This window comes from Anomalospiza imberbis, chromosome 2, assembly GCF_031753505.1.
Source record: "Anomalospiza imberbis isolate Cuckoo-Finch-1a 21T00152 chromosome 2, ASM3175350v1, whole genome shotgun sequence".
In the NCBI taxonomy this organism is placed as follows: Eukaryota; Metazoa; Chordata; class Aves; order Passeriformes; family Viduidae; genus Anomalospiza; species Anomalospiza imberbis.
The window spans coordinates 73,876,740-73,897,744 of record NC_089682.1 but is presented as its reverse complement, the minus strand read 5'-3'; the positions used below and the strand labels follow the sequence as shown (position 1 = coordinate 73,897,744).

The window sequence follows — 21,005 nt, the reverse complement described above, 5'->3', positions numbered from 1 at the left end:
CAGACTGGATTCAACTCCACTGGTCAGGAAGGAAGTTCCAAGCCGTGCTGCACTTCCCCCATGTTTGGCAGGTGACCTAACCAGAGCAGCATAGGGACTGGCTTTATACAGTCCTTGTGCCTCGAATTCTTGTGTGTCCCTTACCTCTGAGTAATGATCCTGGTCTCTTCCCACAGCTCTGAGGAGTGGCAGAAAGTGAGTAAAAGTGAGAGAGAGAAGATGGGAATGACAGTAGAAGATGATGGAGAGTTCTGGTGAGTCCCTCCTGGGTTTGTCACCACAGGCCATGCCCACAGCATCTTCCCACCCCATGGAGCATGTACATCTTTTCCATGCATACAGCTATCCAGAGAAAACAGTCTTCCAAGCCATAGGATCTCTAGTGAAGCTCCCTACTTGAGCCCATGGGTGTTAGCTTTTGATGGCCATGACCCTGAAATTGCAAGGTGCTCTGCATCACTCGGGGGCCAAACCATTTCACCACGGTACTGAGAACCTGTCATAAATGTGCTGAACTTCACAGCCTCACCAGGAATATTTTAGTACAACATTTACCCTTATGGGGAGAAAGAGCCACTGTGCTGCTTCTCCTACTCCCAAACACAGAGATCTGTTGATTGAACTCAAGAAGTATTTACTGCAGGCATAGAGAAAGGTATCTCCATGTCTTTTGGAGATATTTGATGAATAACTTTTGTTATTCATCAGCCATCAGAGACAACCCACACTCTCTAACAGGTGATCAAGAAAATCCCTGCAGTGTACTTTTCCAGGGAATGAAGCAGCATAACCCAGTTCTGCCCTTTCCTGACTTAGGATGACCTTTGAAGATTTCTGCAAGTACTTCACGGACATCATCAAGTGCCGTCTGATCAACACCTCCTACCTAAGCATCCACAAGACCTGGGAGGAGGCAGTGCTACATGGGGCATGGACCAGAAGCAGTGATCCCTTGAAAAACCGCTCCGGAGGCTGCATCAACCACAAGGACACTTTTCTGCAGAACCCCCAAGTGAGTAATGGGGCAGAGGGCCTTCTGGAACCTTCACTTGTGCTTCCAAGTGTTTAACTCTCCTATAGGCACCTAGAAGGCCGAAACGCTACTAGGCCTTTAATAGATTATTTGTGCTTATGGCAATTCTCTGGCACAGCATGACCAGCATTGAGGCCAACTCTATTAACATTATCCCTCTTATCAAGGAGACTGCATCCAAGTGCTTAGTGTAGAGCATCTTGGCACAAGGGAAAAGCAAACTGTGCCACAGGGTAGCAATGTTGGCTGGTTCCAGTCAAACAGGGCCAGGAGTAATTTCCAACAATCTGGACATCTGAATGACCAAATTCCAGTTTTTGTGCCCAAACTTTGATGCTGTTAAATTTACCAGGACAGATGTAGCCCATAGAGCCATTTCCTTCTGGCTTCAAGTTCATCTCCTGGAATAAACTTTTCTGGAGAAAAGGAGGCTCAAGGGGACCTTATGGCTCTCTACAACTACCCGAAAGGAGAGCATGTGCAGATGGTATTTGGTCTCTTCTCCCAAGTAACAAGTGGTAGGACAAGAGAAAACATCCTCAAGTTGTGCCAGGGGAGGTTTAGATTGAATATTAGGGAAAACTTCTTTACTGGAAGGGTGAAGACATTAGGAGAGGCTGCCCAGAGCAGTGGTACAGTTACCATTTCTGGAAGCATTCAAAAGGCATGTGGATGTGGCACTTGGGGACATGGTTTAGCGGTGGACTTGGCAGTGCTAGGTTAAGGGTGGGACTAGATGATCTTAGAGGTCTTCTCCAACATAAATGATTCTATACTTGTCCTCTCTGAAATGGGATTCTCACAATCATGAGCCAGGTCCTTTTGAGTCTTTCATCTAACAAGCAGTTGAAGAATGGTCTGGTCCATTGCAGAAGTTGTCATCAAGGATGTGGGAGAGTTGTTTCCAGCTTCCAGCTCTGTATTAGCCTTTTGAAGCCAGGCTGTCCCTGCATGGACGCAGACTGGCAGAAGCTGATGTTAGATCTGTTAAATCCATCCCCACCCATGCCCAGGGATCCTGTATTAATAGATATTTCCCTTACTTTCCTCTCTTTGCTTCTAGTATGTGTTTGATGTGAAGAAGGCAGAAGATGAAGTGCTGATCTCCATCCAGCAGAAGCCAAAAAGGACCAGTCGCAAAGAGGGCAAAGGAGAGAACTTGGCCATAGGCTTTGATATCCATAAGGTAGGCTGGGGTTCCTGCATGTTGGCCTGAATGCCACTGTAAATTTGTTGGTTGTGGAGTGGTACACCAGCCCTGCATGACCAGATTGTTCATTTAAGCATTATCAGGGCGCTGCTGGGGTGCCATCAACACAGCCTGCCCTCCTCTAGAGAGGAAGAGGGCTATCAAAGGGGAAAGCATGGACAACAGGTTGACCAGAAAAGCTGTGGATGCCCCATCCTTGGAAATGCTCGAGGCCAGGCTGGATGTGGCTTTGAGTAACCTGTTCAAGTGGGAGGTGTCTTTGCCTATGACAGGGGATTGAAACCAGATGATCTTGAAGGTCCCTTCCAACCAGAACCATTCTATGATTCTGTGCAGTTCTTGCTAAAAGGAACAATTAGTCTTTTCTCTCCAAATGTTGAAATCTGTTAGACTAATCCTTATGTGTTGTTTGCTGGGTCTGCAATGTTAAGCTGGGATGCAAGAGATGACTCCTTGAGTAAAAAGAATTGGGAAAGCCACATCCACACTTGTTTTCCACCTAGCACAGTTGGGACCCTTTTTCCTGGTTCTCCTATCTCCAGGTCTCCTGGCACTGTGGACTCAGTCTTTGCAATCTTTTCACCCCCATGGTGGATACCAGTACCTTTTCAGCCAGTGACAATCCACTGACCATCCTGCTGTGGTCTCTGCCCAGGTTGAGTTGAATAGGGACTATCGGATGCACACCCTGCAGCAGAAGGTGGCCAGCTCCATCTACATCAACTCCCGCAGTGTCTTCCTGAGGACAGACCTGAAGGAAGGCCGCTACGTCATCATCCCAACCACTTTTGACCCTGGTCATGAAGGGGAGTTCCTTCTCAGGATTTTCACAGATGTGCCTTCAGATTGCCGGTAAGGAGCACGAGCAGGGATGGGGAGGAATTGGCTCTTTGGAGACAACCCTGTGCTTTTGATTTGTGGTTTTCCTGAATGGTCATAGCCTTGCCTGCAGTTGCTCTTTGGTTTTCTGTTGAGGGTGGTTCAGAGACAGGACATCTTTACAGGTATCCCCACAGACACGCAGAGAAGTTCCCACTCTGCTTCTAGGCATGATATGAGAGAGCATCCCAAACCCAGGTTTGGGATTGGAGTGGGGAACAGAGTGGGACAGCGGAGTGAGGAGATTGGAGTGGGGAACAGTGACAGTGGGCAGTGCATAGTCACAAGATCACTGAATATTCTGAGCTGGAAGGGACCCACAAGGTTCATCCAAAGATCATTGAGTCCAACACTTAAATGAATGGCCTGTACAGTCCTTCATCATGCCAGAGCAAATTCTTTGGGATAAAACTGGGCATCTCTCAAAGGCCACGTGCTTTTCCTTGCAGAGAGCTGACACTGGATGAGCCACCACACACCTGCTGGAGTGGGATGTGTGGCTACCCACAAGTAGTATCCCAGATCCATGTCCTTGCTGCAGCTGGCCTCAAGAATCAGGACTCCCAAGGAGGTACTGGTCTTTCCCTGCCTGTTGTCTGGCCCCAGAGGAGTTGGGAGGTGATTTTTGAAGAGGGACATTGCTGGAATTTATATCCTCAGATATTTTTTTGCAGTGGACATGATCTGGGAACTGTTGCATTTAGGTTGTTACCTGGGACCCTCCCAAAACTTCCCCAAAGCCCTTGGCAGAGGTCCTGTTAACAACCCAAGCTTTCCTCCTGAGTATGAGCAGCTGTAAAAGTCTGGAATTGTATTTAAAGGCTTCTTAGTAAGAAGGACAGAGAAAGAGCCTGATGTGTGGTATTCATCTCTGAGGGCTGGATAAATGTCTTAACAGCAGAGGGTATGCCAAATTTAGCTCACTTTGGGATGCTGTGGATTTAGATCAGTTCTGACATCCATCACTTTTCCTGCATGGAAAACGGCAGAAGGACCATACCTCCCCATGTCCTGCAGCCACACAGAGGCACATGGCAAGAGCCCCATGTTCTGTCTGTCTCTGGACCAGGAAACCCAGTGGTAGTGATGGCTTGTACTAGAAGATTGCTAAGGGATGAAAGGTCTAGAGGCTACGATTAGAGAAGCAAATACCTTTCCACCATGGAAATAGACCAGATCCTAGCTTTTCTCCCCCATTTCCTAAGTCAAGGATATGTGATAATTGTGGCAAGATTTAACCAAACACTTTCAAGCTGAATTTAAAATACAAAAATTGAAAAATTAAAAACTATAAATAAAACCCTATTAAAATTATACATTTTTTTCACCCAATAAATATTATCAGGACTGCCTATCACTATATCCCTGAAAGTAACAAGCAGGATCTTTTCTAAGCAAGGACTAGTCAAGTGTGCTTATTTATCACATGCCACAAAGGGAGTCCTTATACCTTATCTGATGTTTGGGGAGGGAATTTAACCCTAGGCAGGTGTTTTTTTCTTGTGTTATTCACAACAGGTCAGTGCACCTGTAGCAATGCAGGGAAATCTGTAGCCACAGGTCTCTGAAGTGTTCACAGAAACAAGGAGATATATCTTTCCTTCAGACAAGAAGACATGTGGATTCTGGAGTCATAAAACATCTTTTCCACAAAAACCCCTTGGGAATTGCTTTCTTCCAGCTGTTTTCCAGCTGTTCAGCTCCCACCACCAACAGTGTGATTGGTGTTTTCCAGTGCAGTTGCATCTCTCACGCATCACAGGCCAGGCCTTATGCACTACTTTGGAAATAGTGATTTACAGATAGGAATTTGGCTCTGGCTGATGGAATCTGAGTATTTAATGGGACATCCCAAAAGACAAGGTGTGAATAAGGAAAAACAGCTGTGAAATCCAGCAGCTGTGTCTCACCAGGGGAGCCAGGTCCTTACAAACAGAAAGCTAGCAAAGAGGTGGTCTGGCAATCAAATTCCCTGGCCCTCAGAAGGGGCTTGTTCATTCCTCCTCATTTCCACATTTCCCTTGGACAAGAAAACTCATCCAACTGGTCTGTTTCCATCACAGCCGCTAAAGTTCATGGTAAGAAAATGCATTCTGGCAGTTAAATTTCCATAGCAATAGCTCTTTCTCTACTGAAATTCCCCAAACAAGCACTTGTTTGGCAAGATTAAAGTATCCTCTAGTGAGGGACTCCTTCCTTCTCCTGGAAGCTCAAGTCCCCTCCAGCTGTGGGCTGGTAATATGTGAACTTGGTTAACTTTATCCTCCATCTGGTATTTCCTTGTGTGAGCCTCTTTCTCTTCTCCATGGTTTTATTTCTGCCTGCCTCTAGGAGAGCAAATGTTGAAAGGAGATTTGAGTAGGATGATGTCCTCCATGGAACATTTACTGCAATGGTGAGAAGAGTTTGGGGTGATAAAGGAGTGTTCCTGTAGAATATGGAGACAAGAGAGGCAGCCCTTTCATAGAATCATAGAATTGTTTCAGTTGGAAAAGCCTTCTAAGATCATCGAGTCCAGCCCTTAGCTCAGCACTGCCAAGCCCACCACTAAATCATGTTCCCAAGTGCCACATCTACACATCTTTTCATTTCCTCCAGGGATGGTGACTGTACCACTGCTCTGGGCAGTCTGTTCCAGTGCTTGATAACCCTTTTTTTGATGAATTAGTTTTTCCTAATATCCAGTCTAAACCTCCCATGGTGCAGTTTGAGGCCCTTTCTTCTCGTCCTGTTGCTTGTTTCCTGGGAGAAGAGACTAACCCTCACCTCCTTACTTCCTCCATTCAGAGAGTTGTAAAGAGCTATAAGGTCCCCCCAAGCCTCCTTTTCTCCAGGCTGAGCCCCCCCCAGCTCCTTCAGCTGCTCCTTATCAAACTCGTGCTCCACCCAGACCCTTCCCCAGCTTCATAGCAGCTCATTAGCACCAGAAACAATGTCACTTAATAGAACTAAACCTGAACCAAACAGCGGAGCTCCATGGACATCATCTGGGGTGTGACAAACCCTTTGGCAGATATTCATCTCCTCTGGTGGGATATGGAGGCAAAGTACTGCATGACACCCTTGGAAAAGGACTCTAAGGAATTACAGAAGCTACAACAAATAAAAAATTCTCTTTTCTCTCCTCAGGAGCTGATCCTTATGTGATCATCAAGTGTGAAGGGCAGAAGGTTCGCTCTCCAGTGAAGAAGAACACAATATCACCAGAATTCGATGTGAAAGGTCTCTTCTACCGCAAGAAGCCAGGACAACCCATCATTGTTCAGGTACCTGGCAGCCAAGCAGTGGGCTGAGGGATGGAGACCCTCTCTCACTTGGACCCCCCGCCCTCTCCTCACACTGTCCACAGCAGATCTGTTCCCCAGGCTGAGCATCATTAGCTAATGCAGCTCAACCTCTCACCACCACAGTGACATCTGGTAAGGGCATGTCCTTCACCCCTCTCACTACCAGAGTGACACCCCCACACCTCACCACTTCCCTGGCTTCAGCTCAGGGCATGTCCCCAGTAACCCGTTCTCTCCAGTTCGTGAAGGTTGGCTGCATCATTGAAGGAGCTGCCCTCATCCCTGTTTTGTTTCTACAGATCTGGAACCACAACTTGATAAGTGACGAGTTCTTGGGCCAAGTAGCACTCACAGGGGATCCCAGCGACCGGCAGTCGGTGCACACGCTGCACCTCCAGGACAAGGGGAACAGGAGGTCAAACGATCTCCCTGGAACCATTGCTGTGATGCTGCTCAGCAGTAACATCCTCACTAATGTCTGAGTACTCAAGGATGACTCTTCTGGTGCCACATATGTGAATATAAACATGCACACATACATATACATATATAGAGAGAGAGAAACACAGAGTCTACATACCATCTGCAAAGTGTATATGAACCATGCATGCATTCCACTCCAAGGAGCCAGTCTTGTGTTTTCAATGTTAAAAAACTGGTGCCTTTTTTGGGGAACCACAATGATCCTTCTGCTGGCATCCTCTGCAGCCCCCCTGGCTGCCACGTGCGCTGTGAGACCGCTGTGAGCACGCTGTGTGTCCTGACAGCCAGAGCACGATGCCCTGGGGCTGTTTGTTTACACAGGCTGGTACACACACGTGCCACCACGCACACATGTGGCCACCATGGTCCCACCAGCTGCTTCAGTGCATCTTCAATGTGTCTGCTTGGGTTAAGAGTAGTGTGCATGGAGTTGTCTCCCTTGAAATTGCCATGTAATCACTTATCTGTGGAGGCACCACAGCAAAGAAGAAGCGGACAAACAGATCGCAGCCTGTTGGACGATTTTTGGGTATGGGTTTACATACTGCAACTGCAAGGAAAATGCACCAAGGCAGCCCAAATCCACAGGGGCAACAAGACTAAGGGCTCCATCATTTTGGGGACAAGCTGTCTCCACCCAAGTCTTGTTCAGCCCCACACAACTCTGAAGTATAGAAAGATGTCAACAGCTGTGGTGGGATAACTGTTCTCTGAGCCAAGTTTCTTAATCAGTCTGGACCCAGCTCCTGTGGGTGCCTCCTGAACTCCCATGGTGCCTGCTATCTCTGTGTCTCCCTGCCATCCCCATCCCAAGAGCTCACCCCAGGAGCTGGGGTGGGTTGTCTGCTGGGGCAGTTCAGTGTTTAGTCAAGAGAAGATTCGTTCCTCTGAAGGCCAAAGTGTCAAGTTCAAGGGATGGGGAGCTTTGCCCCATGGGCTCCATTTGTACTGCTGCCTACAGTGCATCATTTCTCAGTGCCTCGCTTTCTCAAATTCTTTTTAAAAAGAGTGGGATTTTAGCTTGTACTAGATGAGCACTGCTCCCAGTGCAGCCTGAAAATGCTGGGAATATTTAATTCATACCAGTGTCCATATCTCACCTTTAATTTCCAGGCTCCTATTGTGGAGGATGAGTTGCACAGTCCTAGAGCCAGTCTCACGAGCACCACCCAAATGCATCCTTGGGGATGTGTCTGGGGCTACGGTCTGCTCCTGATTTCCATGAAAACTGGGTTAATCTTCCTTGTTCCACTGGGTGGCAGAATCTGGCTTCTTATAAACCATCCCAGATAAACCGAACAACAACCCGTTGTCTGACCTTTTAGCAGCTGACCAGGACAAGTTTCAAACCATTTTTTTCTCCTGTTGTTTGGGGGTTTTATTCACATGCAATTAAAGTGGTGCAAGTTAAAGGATTTTTCAGTCAGATTTTCTAAGCAAATATTTTGCAGTCACCTGCACGCAAGTGGAAGTTAATACATATGATAAAATCTTTGAATCTTCCTAAATTTTGACCTGGGCAGAGTCCTTTTCCTGCAACAAAAGTGAACAGGAAAGCCTTCTTTTTCTATAGCAAAGGGTTTCTTCTTGTCCTACTAAATACTCATGTTTGTCCTGCAAGTCTGTTTGGGTTTTGTTAAAAGTCCCTAAAGGTCTGCTAAGTCTGAAACATGGTGAAGTGTTCTCCACAGTACCTGCTAGCTCAGTTCTTGATGCAACCAGAAGTAGACAGTGCAACTGCATTGATTTTTGCAGGCTGCTTTTCCCCTTTCCTCATCTTCACAGTCCTGCAGTTAAGAGTTTGCTTTTTTACCAAATTTGCTTATGTTCTTAGGTCTTGTTTCTCAGGACTTAAAGGCAAGCAGTGGTCCCCATGATGCTCTTTCCAGATCTCAATTACTCCTGGCTTGCATTGAGCACCCTCCAACTCCAGGTGCCACCACTGGGACCAAGTTTGGTTCAGTGTCTTGCAGAATTTACTTAAATGCTCCTAGTTAGGTAAAGCAACTTTTTAATCCCATGGTCACAGCAAATCCTTGAATTTAGGAAGACCAATTCAGAGATGCTTTGATTTGATCTTGGTCTTATTTATGACACTCATCACTGAAAATAAATGGAAGCAGGATTGTAGGGTTAGAAGGTGATTTGGGTCTTAGGAGAAGATTTCACAGGCTTATGTTCAGAGTGATATGTGAGGGGGATGCCCAAAGATACCTCACCTGGCAGGGGGATGAGCTATTTGGCATTGCAGGAACATGACAGGAGCTTTGCACCATCATCAGCAGATGGAGGTGTCCAGCCTGCCTGCATTAACCTTGTTTTCTTGGGAAATCTGGCTATGGATAGCTTAAGCAAAGGAGAGCCATTTGTCCAGGAGTGGCCTGCCGTGTGCCAAATGGCACTGTGATCCCCAAGGAGCAGTGCCAAAGCTCACCAAGGAGTTGTGTTGCCCACGGGCAACCTCCTTCCTCCCTACAGAGAATCAAGCCATAAAGAGAGGAAAGGCAGCTTTTTAATAGCTTCTTAAAAAATCACTCTATATCAGGACCAAATTGTCTTAATATCAGTAATATTTGTCCTTTTCTTTTATAGAAAAAAAAAGTTTTGGAAAAGTTAAAGCAGAAGCCTTCTTCCCCCTACATTTCCAATTGAAGAACAAAAATTACCTTTCTTACTCTTTTTCTCTTATTTGTAGAGCAGATGAGGGAGGGGAATTATTAAAATGCCATACCTATTATTGATGCCTTTTCTCTTTGAATGAAGTAAACAGAAATATTCAGAGGGTTTTGGTTTATGGGGTTTTTTTTTGGTTTTTGGTTTTTGGTTTTTTTTTTTTTTTTGAGAGGAGGGCAGATCTGAAAAACACTTTCCAGTCCCTCATGAGTGGGATAGGACACATGTCTGATTTCTTTCACATTTCTTTTGTTAATCATTTCAATGGTTGCAAGCAGCCTGGCATTACACTCTGTGGAATCCATTTCTTTTTGACATCTGCTTGTTAAGACAGGCTGTGACTTGTCTTCATCTCTAAAGGCACTGACGTGTCGCGCTGCACAAGATCAGAGAGTGGTCGAAACAGAAAGCCAACATTGTACAGCTGTAAACCTCCTATAAATAAATAAATTGTGTATATTTTATTCAGACTCCTTGCTTTTGAACTGCTGTGTTCTTCCAGAATGCTTTTGGTGGGTACAAGGTGGCTCTGCAGAGCCTTTTGAATTTGCTTGATTCACCAAACTCCATTCAAATTATTTTCTCTGTAGACTTTGAGACTGAGGCAAGGTGATCTGCATGACTCTTTCACACAAGGTTACACTCACATTCGCTGAGAAAATCCACAGTGGGAATGGGTAACCTCCTCTGACTATAAACCTTTGCATCCTATGCCTCAGACTCACCACAGTGCAGGGAGCTTGGTCTTTTTGAGCCTCACCTGACTTGGAAAAGAGCTCTGTAGATTGCTGAAAAAATAAAAAGTGGTGGGGGAGGGGAAGAGAGTTTATGGGCAAAGTAGAAGGAGGAAGTGGGCTTTGGATGGCTTTCCCTCAGAAAACAAACCTGCACAAAGCACATGGGAAGCATTTGAAAAGCCTGGCCTTGCCCATGGGAATCTCCAGTCTTGCTGCTGCAACACACAGACCCAAAGCTTTGGCACTGGGATCTTGCTTCCATCTCAGCTTCCCTCCACCAGCTGCCTGTGCTCAAAGTCTTTGCAGCATGAAGGAACTGTGGGCTTGTGCAGCCCCCCCTTAAGAGCCTGGAGCAGACATCTTGAAAAAGCCCTTTTATTGTGGCCTGGAGGAATCTTCCCTGATTCTTCAGCTTCTGGGATCATCCTCTGGGACAAAATGTGTCACCAAATAATACACAGAGAAGGAGCATCCTACTCCTCTGCCTCCACCACTGAAACATCCTGGAAGGACCTTTTTTAGGGGGAAATCCTTACAAACACCTCAGTCCCCCAAACATCCTGACATTCTGGAGGATGTCCTGAGCACTAGACCTGGCTGGGCACCTATGGGGCTGTGATGCTTGATACTGGAGATGACATAGCACAGGACCTCTGGTGTAGACCAGGTGCCTTTACTGAGTCTGGCTTTGTGCACATTCTAAAAAAAAATATATATGCAAGCCTGGATAAGCTACAGACCATCATGTAGGCATGGAGGTTGTGCTTTCCCACCAATGTCCACACCTCAGTTTTGCTGGTACTGGGGCAGTGGGCTTTAAAGTGTAAGATGCTTTGCAGCCCTGCCTGTGTCTTCTGGTGGTGCACACCAGCATGGAGATGGAGGTTCTGGAATTGGTGTGGGACCTCAGCACATCACTGGGGAGATGTGCAGAGACTGTGCATGTTTGGAAACCAGCAGCAAGTAATAGAGTAGTGCCCAGCTCCAAGCACAATCCAGCCCAGGCTCACCAAGGGTCCTGCAGCATCTCCTCATCCCTCCAGCGTGGTCATTTGCTAGGAATTTCTGCTCACAACATTAGTTTCATATTAGCTTTCATAGGGGGCTTTTTAAAGGGCTTTTTGTAAGGGCATGTTTTGATAGAACAAATGGGGAATGGCTTTAAAGTGAAAGAAGGTGAGGTTAGATGAGATATCTGGAAGAAATTCTTTACTGTGAGCTTGGTGAGGCACTGGCACAGATTGCCCAGAGAAGCTGTGAATGTGATGTCCCACACCTGGAAGTGTTCAAGGCCAGGTTGGATGGGTCCCTGAGCAACCTGGTCTAGTGGAAGGTGTCCCTGCCCATGGCAGGGGGCTGGAACTAGATGATCTTTAAGGTCCCTTCCAACCTAAATCATTCTGTGACTCTATGATTCTATTATTCTATGATTCTATGATAAATTGGAAGTTCAGGGTCTGCCTTTGACCTTAAAGAGCATCTTCATGTAGGACATGAAGACATCCATCCGATGCTTGAAAGTTGGTGCTGAAGTATTTCTTCTTGTACCTGGATCCCCTATAGCCATGATCTTCCCACCTTAAGCCTGGATACATTCCCTGCCATATGAGCCTCCTGCCACTCAAAAGGATGAGGGATTTCCAGCAGCAAGGGCTGCAGAGATGGAAGGGCCTTCAGCAATGGGATGGGTTCATTGCCTGTCCCTCAGAACTGTTCGAGCTGCCACATCCTTGGCCAATAGCCCAGGTTAATACCCAAGGATCAGCCATTGGAGTCTATTCTGTGGAGTTGTCCAAAGGCTCCTTGCACTCTCCAAATCCCACCTCCAAACCCAGTGGTGCAGTCAGGAAGCAAGTCCACCCCTGTGTTCCTGGCAGAGCCTTCCTCACTGCCTTTCCACACATACATGGGTCCTGTTGGGCACAAGGCAAGGATGCCCAAACCATTCCAAGCACATCGGATGCAGTCCAGAGCAAAGCCCAGACAGCCAGAATCTGCCCTCACATCCACTCCAGCTATACTGACACAGTGAGGAGGGCTTCAGTGATGCTGGGCATGGCCCCAGGTGGTCAAAAATTGTCTGTCCCAAGCTTAAAGTCAGCTGAGTCTGTTCACAGCTGAGGGCTGGGCATCAGCAGGGCATTTCTAAGGGCTGGGGAAGGGACCAGGTCACTGTGCTGTGACTTCTACATTTTGAGCAGAGTTCCCAGTTAGCTTTGAAGCAAGAAGGCACCCTTTTGTTGCTCCTTACTTCTGCAATATCACCAAAAAACTGCATTCAGTCAAGTCCCCAGGAGGACTTCCAACTCCCTCATTCCAAAGTGGAGCTTAGAAACAACTTTTATGATAACACTGCAAATAAAAATATGTATTTTGCACCTTTCACTAGCTAAAATGACAAGCTTTATACCTAAGTAAGAAATTTCAGTGGTGTTTCATAGCACAATTAAATTCCAACCCCACCTTTCTCAGGAAGGAAAAAAGACACTAGACCAGATTTGGGCAGAGAGTCACCAGGTCAGAGTTAAGCTCCTAGGCAAAATCTGAGCTCTGAGTTTCCTGGTCCTCAAGTGTTTTCCTGTCCCAGTTTTCACATTTACAAGTGCACAAGGCTGGTGCATTCAAACAAGGAGGCCTGTCAGCTCCTGGCCTCACCCCACAAGTCCTCAGTACCGTCCCTTGCACAGCCCAGACACCTCTTTGGACGGGGCTGGAGGACCTTTCCAGCCACACTTTTTCCTAGGGTCCATCAGGGCTCTGCACAACGAGGACTTGAAACTGCAGCTAAACTTGTAGCATGGGTGCCATGAAAACATTTTACATGAGCAGATAGTGATAGGTAAAGGATTAAAACTTAAAGAAGGGAGATTTAGATTAGATATTAGGAATTTTTTTTTTTTCCTGTGAGCATGGTGAGGCACTGGAACAGGCTGTTTGCTTGGAGAAGCTGTGGATGCCCATCCCTGGAAGTGTTCAATCGCAGGCTGGATGAGGGGCTCAGAGTAACCTGGTCTAGTGGAAGGTTACTCTGGCAGGGGGCTGAACCTAGGTGATCCTTCAGGTCCCTTCCAACCCAGGCCATTCTATGATTTTATGATACCATGAACCGGGGCAGACTCCAGGGCTGCAGGCGGACGCATCTTTGGAGAGTGTGCATGTTACGGGAGCGCGGCGCTTGCGGATCCCGGGATGGAGGGATCACAGCGCACACACACACACACACACACACACACACACACACACACACACACACACACACACACACACACACACACACTCACACACACACTCACACTCACACACACACTCACACCCACACACACACTCACACCCACACCCACACCGGGGGCCGGCTGTAGCCCGGCTCCTCCCCCGCTAAGAGGCTCAGCCAGGGCAGGCGCTGCCCTCGCTCGGTGCTGGAGGCAGCGCGGCTCCGCGCCGGGCACCAGTGTCCCGTCCCCGCCGCCGTCCCCGGCCATGCCCCGCTAAGGTAAGGCGAAGCGGGGGCAGGCGGCACCCGGGGGAGCCAGGCGGGAGGCTGGGGACGCTCTGGGTGGGGTGCAGGGGGCTGCGATGGGGGTGCTGTGGGATGCGGTGGGGCGCGGTGCGGTGCGATGGGTGCGATGGGTGGGGGTGCCCCCGCCGGGGCTGCGGGCAGCGAGTCGGATCAAACCTGGGCAAGAGGCTGGGCTCGATGGGAGGGGGGAGACGACACGACGCAGACCTGCCAGCAGTGCCCAGCAGCCCCGAGCCAGCTCGGCTCCTGCAGCATGGATTAGCGGCTCGGTAATTTCTAGCTGCTGCTTAATTTGGCCGGGGTCACCTAGCAGGGAGCTGGAGTGAAGGGTGGAGGGCATTGCCCTCGTGTGCTGTGGTGTGCAGCCCTCCACCCCTTTGCTCCACAGCCCTTTCACATTCAGGGATACCTCTGGCCGTGCTCAAACATGGGGAGGGGCTTTGGGGGATGTCCCTGCTACATGGAGCCACTGGCAGTGCCACAAGACCCCAGGTGTCCTCCCAGTCCACTTCACCCTCTCCCTGCTTTCACGCAGCTCCACACACACCATTTAGGTGGATAAAGCACAACCTGTGCTCAGGCAGGTGCTGCTCTTCAGGGAACAGTACAAGTTTCTCTGGCTGCAGCATAGCACAGATTGTGCCCAGGCTGGTTTTTGGGGGTGTCTCCTGGGTCACACCAGTGCTGGTAAGCAGCACCCAGGACCTTCAAGGCTATTTAAATTATTAGGAGTATCCCTGGGAAGGGACTGAGGCTTGCTATGGGATAGGCGATTCCCACAAAGCAGTTTGCATTTTGCTGCCTGGTTTGGGAGTAAGATGTTTTGGACATGGGCTGTGCTGGACCAGCTGAACACAGTAGCAAAGAAAAATCCCAGGATTTCCTAGGGTATTTACAATTACACTAAGGAAAGTGGAACAGTGGAACTGGCATATGTTGGTGTCTCTGGGAAGACTGGGGTGTATGGTGGTGGACCTGTCATGTAGGCAAAATGGAGGGGGAGTTTGAAAGGCAGCACACCAGTGGGTCTAAGATTGCCTGGTTTCCCCTTGTTGTTAAGTCTCCCCTGCAGAAGGAGGGCAGAAGCTAGAGATGGTTTTCTCACAGCCCTAGGCTGTGGTGTTGGTGTGAGTGTGAATGCTTCTCTCCATACTCTGGGCAAAAGGATGTTCAAGAACCAACCCTGTGGGGTGAACCTATGCATTACATAAAGATGGCAAGGACATGGTTGTTGCAAGCTGATTCCTCACCCATCCTTCACTATAGGATGCTATGGCTCCTCACCTCTTATGAGGTGAGGAACTGCAAGCTCCCAGCACTGGTATTGTGAAGGTATGGAATGGATTTGCAGCTTTGACCGAGCTTTGCCAAAGCTGCAGTCAAAACCTGCATCCCTGTGAGGCCCTGTGAAGTCTCCTCCCTACCCTGTGCCTGAACTGTCCCAGGGAAAACCAAAGAGGGACAAAAAAGGACCATAAAAAAAAAAAATCTGTGACAGCACTTCTCTCCTGTTCATTGATGGTCAAAATTGTTTTCACCTGTGGCTTTGCAATCTCTGAGCCCTTAAAATTCCCAAATATGTGTATCTAAATTGTGTTTAACTTTGTGGTGATGGCCTGGTGTCAAACTGTCCTTCTTCTCTCCCTGACCCGTTTGAAAGCATTGATATTCTGTAAAACTAAGATGTAGGGCCAAAGTCTCTTCTTGGGCTTTTTGGGGTGAGACTGGAGTAACTTCATGAGGCTACAGGATCTCCCCACGGACAGTAGCATTTATGAGATCTGAATCCTGGCCAGGGATGACCCACTTTTCAAGGCAACGCTATTTCTAACTCATTTCCCGTCCTCAGAGCAGCCTATTTCTCTCACTAACTATGAAGTTTCCCTGGGCCAAGGGCTGCTGTGCAGCGTTTCTGTCTTACACTTGCTAACTTGTGACTTCGCAATCCGTGGGTTGCCATGGAAAGGATTATGCTGTGATTAATGAAGGCATTGTCAGCTAATAGTTTTTTTTTTTTTTCAAAGCCTTTCCTGGAGCTGCAGAGAGCAGCTTCCAGGCCTGGCAGAAAGGGGCTGACAGGATAGGTGGCTGCAGGCGCTCAGTCCTGGGCACATTTTTGGTTGTCCACATCAAGACCATGCTGGCTCCAATCACAGTCACATTGTCTCTGCCAGTCCCTTTTGAGGGTGAGAGGAAAACCAGGGGGTTTATTGTTCTCTTGGATCTGAGACAGTGGTTTTTTTCTCCCAAATCAGAGTGGGACAAGTGTCACTGTACTAAGGGTTTGGCAGGATGTGGAGAGAGCATGTAAGACTGTGAGAGCTTTGCACTGTGAAACCCTCCTCTCTGCTAGGAAATGTTCTAGAGGAGAACTGATATGGAATGAACCTATGTGACTTTATGGTGCCCCAGTCAAGTGCTAGGTAGAGCCAGAAAGCTTACCAGGACAGCACTGCCCCAGCAGTCTCCATGGTTATGCTGTACTAAACCCCAGGTAGACCCTCCCAGTCCCTGCTGTGCCTGGAGCTGTGCACAAAGCCCCTGCTCTGAACTGTAGACACACAATGGTTGGAAAAACTCTCTAAGATCATAAAGTCCAACTCTCAACCCAGCACTGTCAAGTCCACCACTAAACTGTCCCCCCAAGTGCCACATCTACATGTCTTTTAAATACTTCTAGGGATGATGACTCCACTACTTCCCTGGGTAGCCTGTGCTAGTGCTTGGCCACCCTTTCTGCAAAGAAATTTGTCCTAGTATCCAATATAAAGCTCTTGTAGTCAGACACTTGTAGAGAGCAGAGTGCAGTTGTGCCCAACTGCACAAAGGGAGTGCAAAATGTGAAAATCCAATGAAAAACAGGCACTTGAAGTAGATTGAGTACCAAATGAAAATCAAAAAGTTAGACATCCATAGCCATAAATCTCTGGGGAGCCCTTCATTTCTTGGCATTGTTAGATGAGTCCCCCCAGACCTGCCCAGCCTGAGCAGCTAGGTAGCAGCTTCTACCTCAGCCCAGCTGGAATCTAAAAACTGAGTGCTTGGTCCCACTGTCAGCCTCAGAGCAGTCACAGAAAATCATTGAGCTCTTCTTAGACTGTAGTCCCAGCAAATGCCTTTCCCAGAATGTCGGTTCAGCTGCTGCCATCCCCTTTCCTGCATTTAACCTGGTGTAATGACAGAGCATTTACCCAGGTGCAGATGACCTGAACACAGTTTCACATGCATGAAAGCAGTTAAAACTTACGCTGTTTGTAAGGCTGGCTGTAGACTGACAGGTGCCTGGGAGGGAGGTTTGCACTGCTGCTGTTGCTGCACAACTAGCCTGGTCTTCACCTTTATGACTGTGGAGGAAGGAAGATTTGCAAGAGGCTATGCCTGATGTTACATGGAGTGCTGGGAGAACAGAGCCTCTGTGAATCCTGGTTTTGTCTCCTCTCTCCATCTGACACTGGCTTATACAGTGGGAGCTGTGCTTGGAAGGGGCTTTGCCCTATCAGACAAAGCCACTCTCTTCAGCTGTTCCTGACTTTGGAAATGGGAAGATAAATCTGGGATCATGGTGGCTGTCAATGTCTCCGTGTAAATGTAAAGACTTTTAGTAATATTATAGAATAATGGAATTGTCTGGGTTGGGAGGAACTTTAAAGATTAACTCATTCCTACCCACCCTGCTGTGGGCAGGGATACCTTCTGCTAGACCAGGTTGCTCAAAGTCCCATCCAACTTGGCCTTGATCAGTGGGATTTAGTCTCGTAAGGCTTACAGGTTGCAGCTGGGAAACACCTTCCACCTGAGCAGGACTCACCTGCCCAAAACACCAGGGCACAGGGAAAAGGTCCTGTGGGCTGTGCTAGGTTGGGACCAGGACCCAAATATTAGGACCAAGCCCTTCTGTGTTTCTCCTGATATCTGCCATTGTCCAGAGAGCACATCCCACTCTTCTGATGATTTTTCTGATTGCAAGTCATCTAAAACAAAAATGGTTCCACTGGGGAGAATTTTGAGAATGGAAAAATGGTCAGAGGTCTGGGACATTTCACAGGAAGAATGATTGTTTAGACAAAGGCTCCAAGCTGAGAAGAGATGGGAGGAAGGTATGTTATAGATCCTGGAAGATCATGTTTGCATGGTGAATGCAAACAAAAGATTTTCCTTAATTTTCCTTTGAAATACAAAAATTAAGGAGTATCAAATAAAGCTTATAGAGACCAGGCTCAAAGATAAAAAGAGTTTGCATAATCTGGCATCTGTGGTGTAATTTATGGCAGAACCCTGTGGATTCTCACAGTATTGGGTTAAAAAAGCACTCGGACAAGTTTCATTTACAAAAAGCCTCTAAAAACTATAAAGCATATATATGAAAGGAAAAAGAAAACTACCCCTTTTTGGCTCTAGATGTTCTTGATCTGCAAATTACTAGTTTCTGGGGGAACACTGCAAAGTAATGCCACTACATCTGCTTTTATACTGCTCCTTAGGCATCCTCTGTCAGAGAGATATAGTAGATGGGGAGCCCACAGGCTGGATCCAGTGTGGGCTATTTTATGTGGAGCTCAACTCACTAAAAAGTTGTTCATGCCCAGAGATCCTCCTTCAAAAAATTCTTCTGAGATATGAGCCTCACTTCTTAGTTATCTTGGAGAAGATAAAGTGTCAACACATTATTTAGTACAAGTCCCATGTGTCATGAGGGCCAAGGGAAATACAACAAAACCTGTTCTCTTCTTTTTTCATTGAAAATATTTTTATTCCAGCAGATACAGAGAGGAGCTTAATGGGATTTCTTGCAGGTTCTGTATCAGATTTCCTGAAAGCCGTTAGGGAATTGCCACAAAGATATTGATCAGCTGTATCTCTGCTAGAAAAGCTGCGGTTTGTGTGTGGATTCCTGTGATTTCCAGAGCTGACCCATGACTTTGTTGGGGTGAGGCTTGCTTTGTAAGTCAGTTTTCCATTTGCCTGGTGTGTCTTGGTGTACAGGAGTTTGAATTCATGCCAACAGGAGAGGCTGGGAGAAGAAAATGCTTTGCCTCTTTGTGGCATCAAGTTCCCAGCCCAGGCAAAGCTCCCACTGAGCTCATTGGGCTCAAACAGCTTCACAATAACAGTGGGGCTGGAAGGGAAGGGGGCCCACCCACAAACCACAGCACCTCTCATCACCAGAGGCAGGGTCCTCTTCCCCAGCTGGGGCTGAGGGGACAGGCAGACCTCCTGCACTGGGACAGAGGAGTCCAGCAGGTGTGTGCTGTGGGGAGGTGCAAGGAGCCCTGCCAGCCCAGCTGGAGCACATCAGAGTGGCTGCCTCCCACGTCTGGGCCTTTGGGTGTTTCCCGGCATCACTGGAGGTTGCTGTTACGTTGTGATACCCCAGCTATTTCTGTCCTGCTTCCTCTCATCCCTCAGCTTTACTGGATCAGTGCCATCAAGGCCAGCAGATTTACCCTGGGCTGAGATGAACTCCAGAAACCACACACACACACACACACAGAGGGTTTGTCTCTCATACAGCCCACAGAAGGTTTTGGTCTGGAGAAACAAAGGAGTGGTCACTTAATCTGTAGTTTCTGTGTAAGAGCCTTCCTCAAGTCAAGTCTACTGAAAGTCAGCATGAGTTCTCCGTGGCTGGAAAAAGACTTCTAAGATCTTGGTCAAGTGATGAAGTAAATCAGAACTGCAGTTGATTCAGGTTAATTGTACCAATACAAATTAGGGTGGTGGGTAACAGAAGGTGAAAGCTGTTAGGGCAGCCTTATTTCTCTTAGAAAAACCCTCTAGATCTCTCCCAGTGCTCTATCTGTTTTTCTCCCAGGGCAGACTACTCTTCAGAGTAGCAAACCAGGTCCTGTCCTCCCAGCCCTGAGCTCAGAGGTCAGGGAAGATATTAAGTAAACAGCAACAAAATTCAAGCTTTTCAGGTGGAGCTGTGATGTTGACCTCAGCCAGGGAAATGAGACGTCTCCAGAAACCACTGATTTCTTAAGTGTAGCTGGGAGCAAAGGACAGCTATCAACAGCCACCCCTGTCTTTGTGTGGCTATCTCAAAGTACTGCAAAGAAGGGTAGGAAAAGAGCAGTTTGTTAATGCTGGAATCATTTAAGGACCTGATTAAAGGTCCTCACTTTCTCATCTAGGCTGATTTCCATAGGAAACAAAGCTTGTGTGGCCACTCTGCCTGTCTCTTTAGATGTGTCACCTGTTCACAGTAGTTTGATGATCAAGTCCACTTCAAATTTCAGCTGTGACAAGGAAACAAAGTTCCTAGACACTTCCTGAAATGACACAGGTGAGCATGGGAGAAATCTGGTGCCCTACAGCATGATGCCATTGCCTGTTGGCCATCTCAGGTAGGGTGAGAAAGCTATTATGGATGCCCCATCTGCAGGAAAGTCTTCCTAGGAGGGGCTATGCCCTACTGACCATCTAGAAATCTTATTATTTGGAATTTTGTCATTGTAAATGAGGCTTTTGTTAGCACTGATCCTGCTGTTTGCTAGGTGGGAACTTGGCATGGAGAAAAGCTGCTTTACTTCCTGGAGACTCCAGTCCTTTTGTCCATCCAGGCTGTTTCAGGATGCAATGACTTCTACTTTATGCCTGTGAAACACCTGACATATAAAATCATAGAATGGTTTGGGTTGAAAGAGACCTTTTAGATTATCTCATTCCCACCCCCTGCCATGGGCAGGGTCACCTTCCACTAGACCCGGTTGTTCAAAGCCCCATCAAACCTGGCCTAGAACACTTCCAGGGATGGGGCATCCACAGTTTCTCTGTGCAACCTGTGACAGTGTCTCACCACCCTCACAGTAACATGTTTCCTCCTAATATCTAATCGAAGTCTACCTTTTTATGTGCCCTTTAGTCTAACTCTCTGACCTATACAAGTGACTTCAGCTCAGCCAGATGATGCCCTTTAGAGCAGAGCATCCCATGCACTGAATAAAATCCAGCAGAAGAGCAGTAGATCAGCAGCAAACAGCCCCTGTGACTCAGAATCCCCAGCTGAAAAATTAATATGACTTTTTGCATGTGCAGCCAATGAGTCAGGGAGTGTCTGTCCCCCTCTCATCCGGACTATTACAGGGCTGATGTCTCCCAGCACTGCCTGATACTGCCCTGAGGGGTGAGATGGTGATTACACCAAAGGCATCCTGAAAGGGCAGAGCAGAGTCTCCACTTAATT

The 21,005-nt window shown here is 47.6% G+C and overlaps 1 protein-coding gene across 1 annotated transcript in view; it reads left to right on the top strand.

Annotated features, from left to right (window-relative positions):
• CAPN5 (calpain 5) overlaps positions 1-10,035 on the top strand; it is a 36,266-nt gene extending 26,231 nt beyond the window's left edge. The window contains exons 6-12 of the mRNA XM_068181744.1: positions 177-254; positions 817-1,012; positions 2,097-2,219; positions 2,899-3,095; positions 3,572-3,693; positions 6,252-6,388; positions 6,709-10,035. Of these exons, the coding sequence (XP_068037845.1) occupies positions 177-254; positions 817-1,012; positions 2,097-2,219; positions 2,899-3,095; positions 3,572-3,693; positions 6,252-6,388; positions 6,709-6,891 (1,036 nt within the window). The 3' untranslated portion in view covers positions 6,892-10,035. The remainder of the gene's footprint in view (positions 1-176; positions 255-816; positions 1,013-2,096; positions 2,220-2,898; positions 3,096-3,571; positions 3,694-6,251; positions 6,389-6,708) is intronic.
• The last annotated feature ends 10,970 nt before the right edge of the window (positions 10,036-21,005 follow it).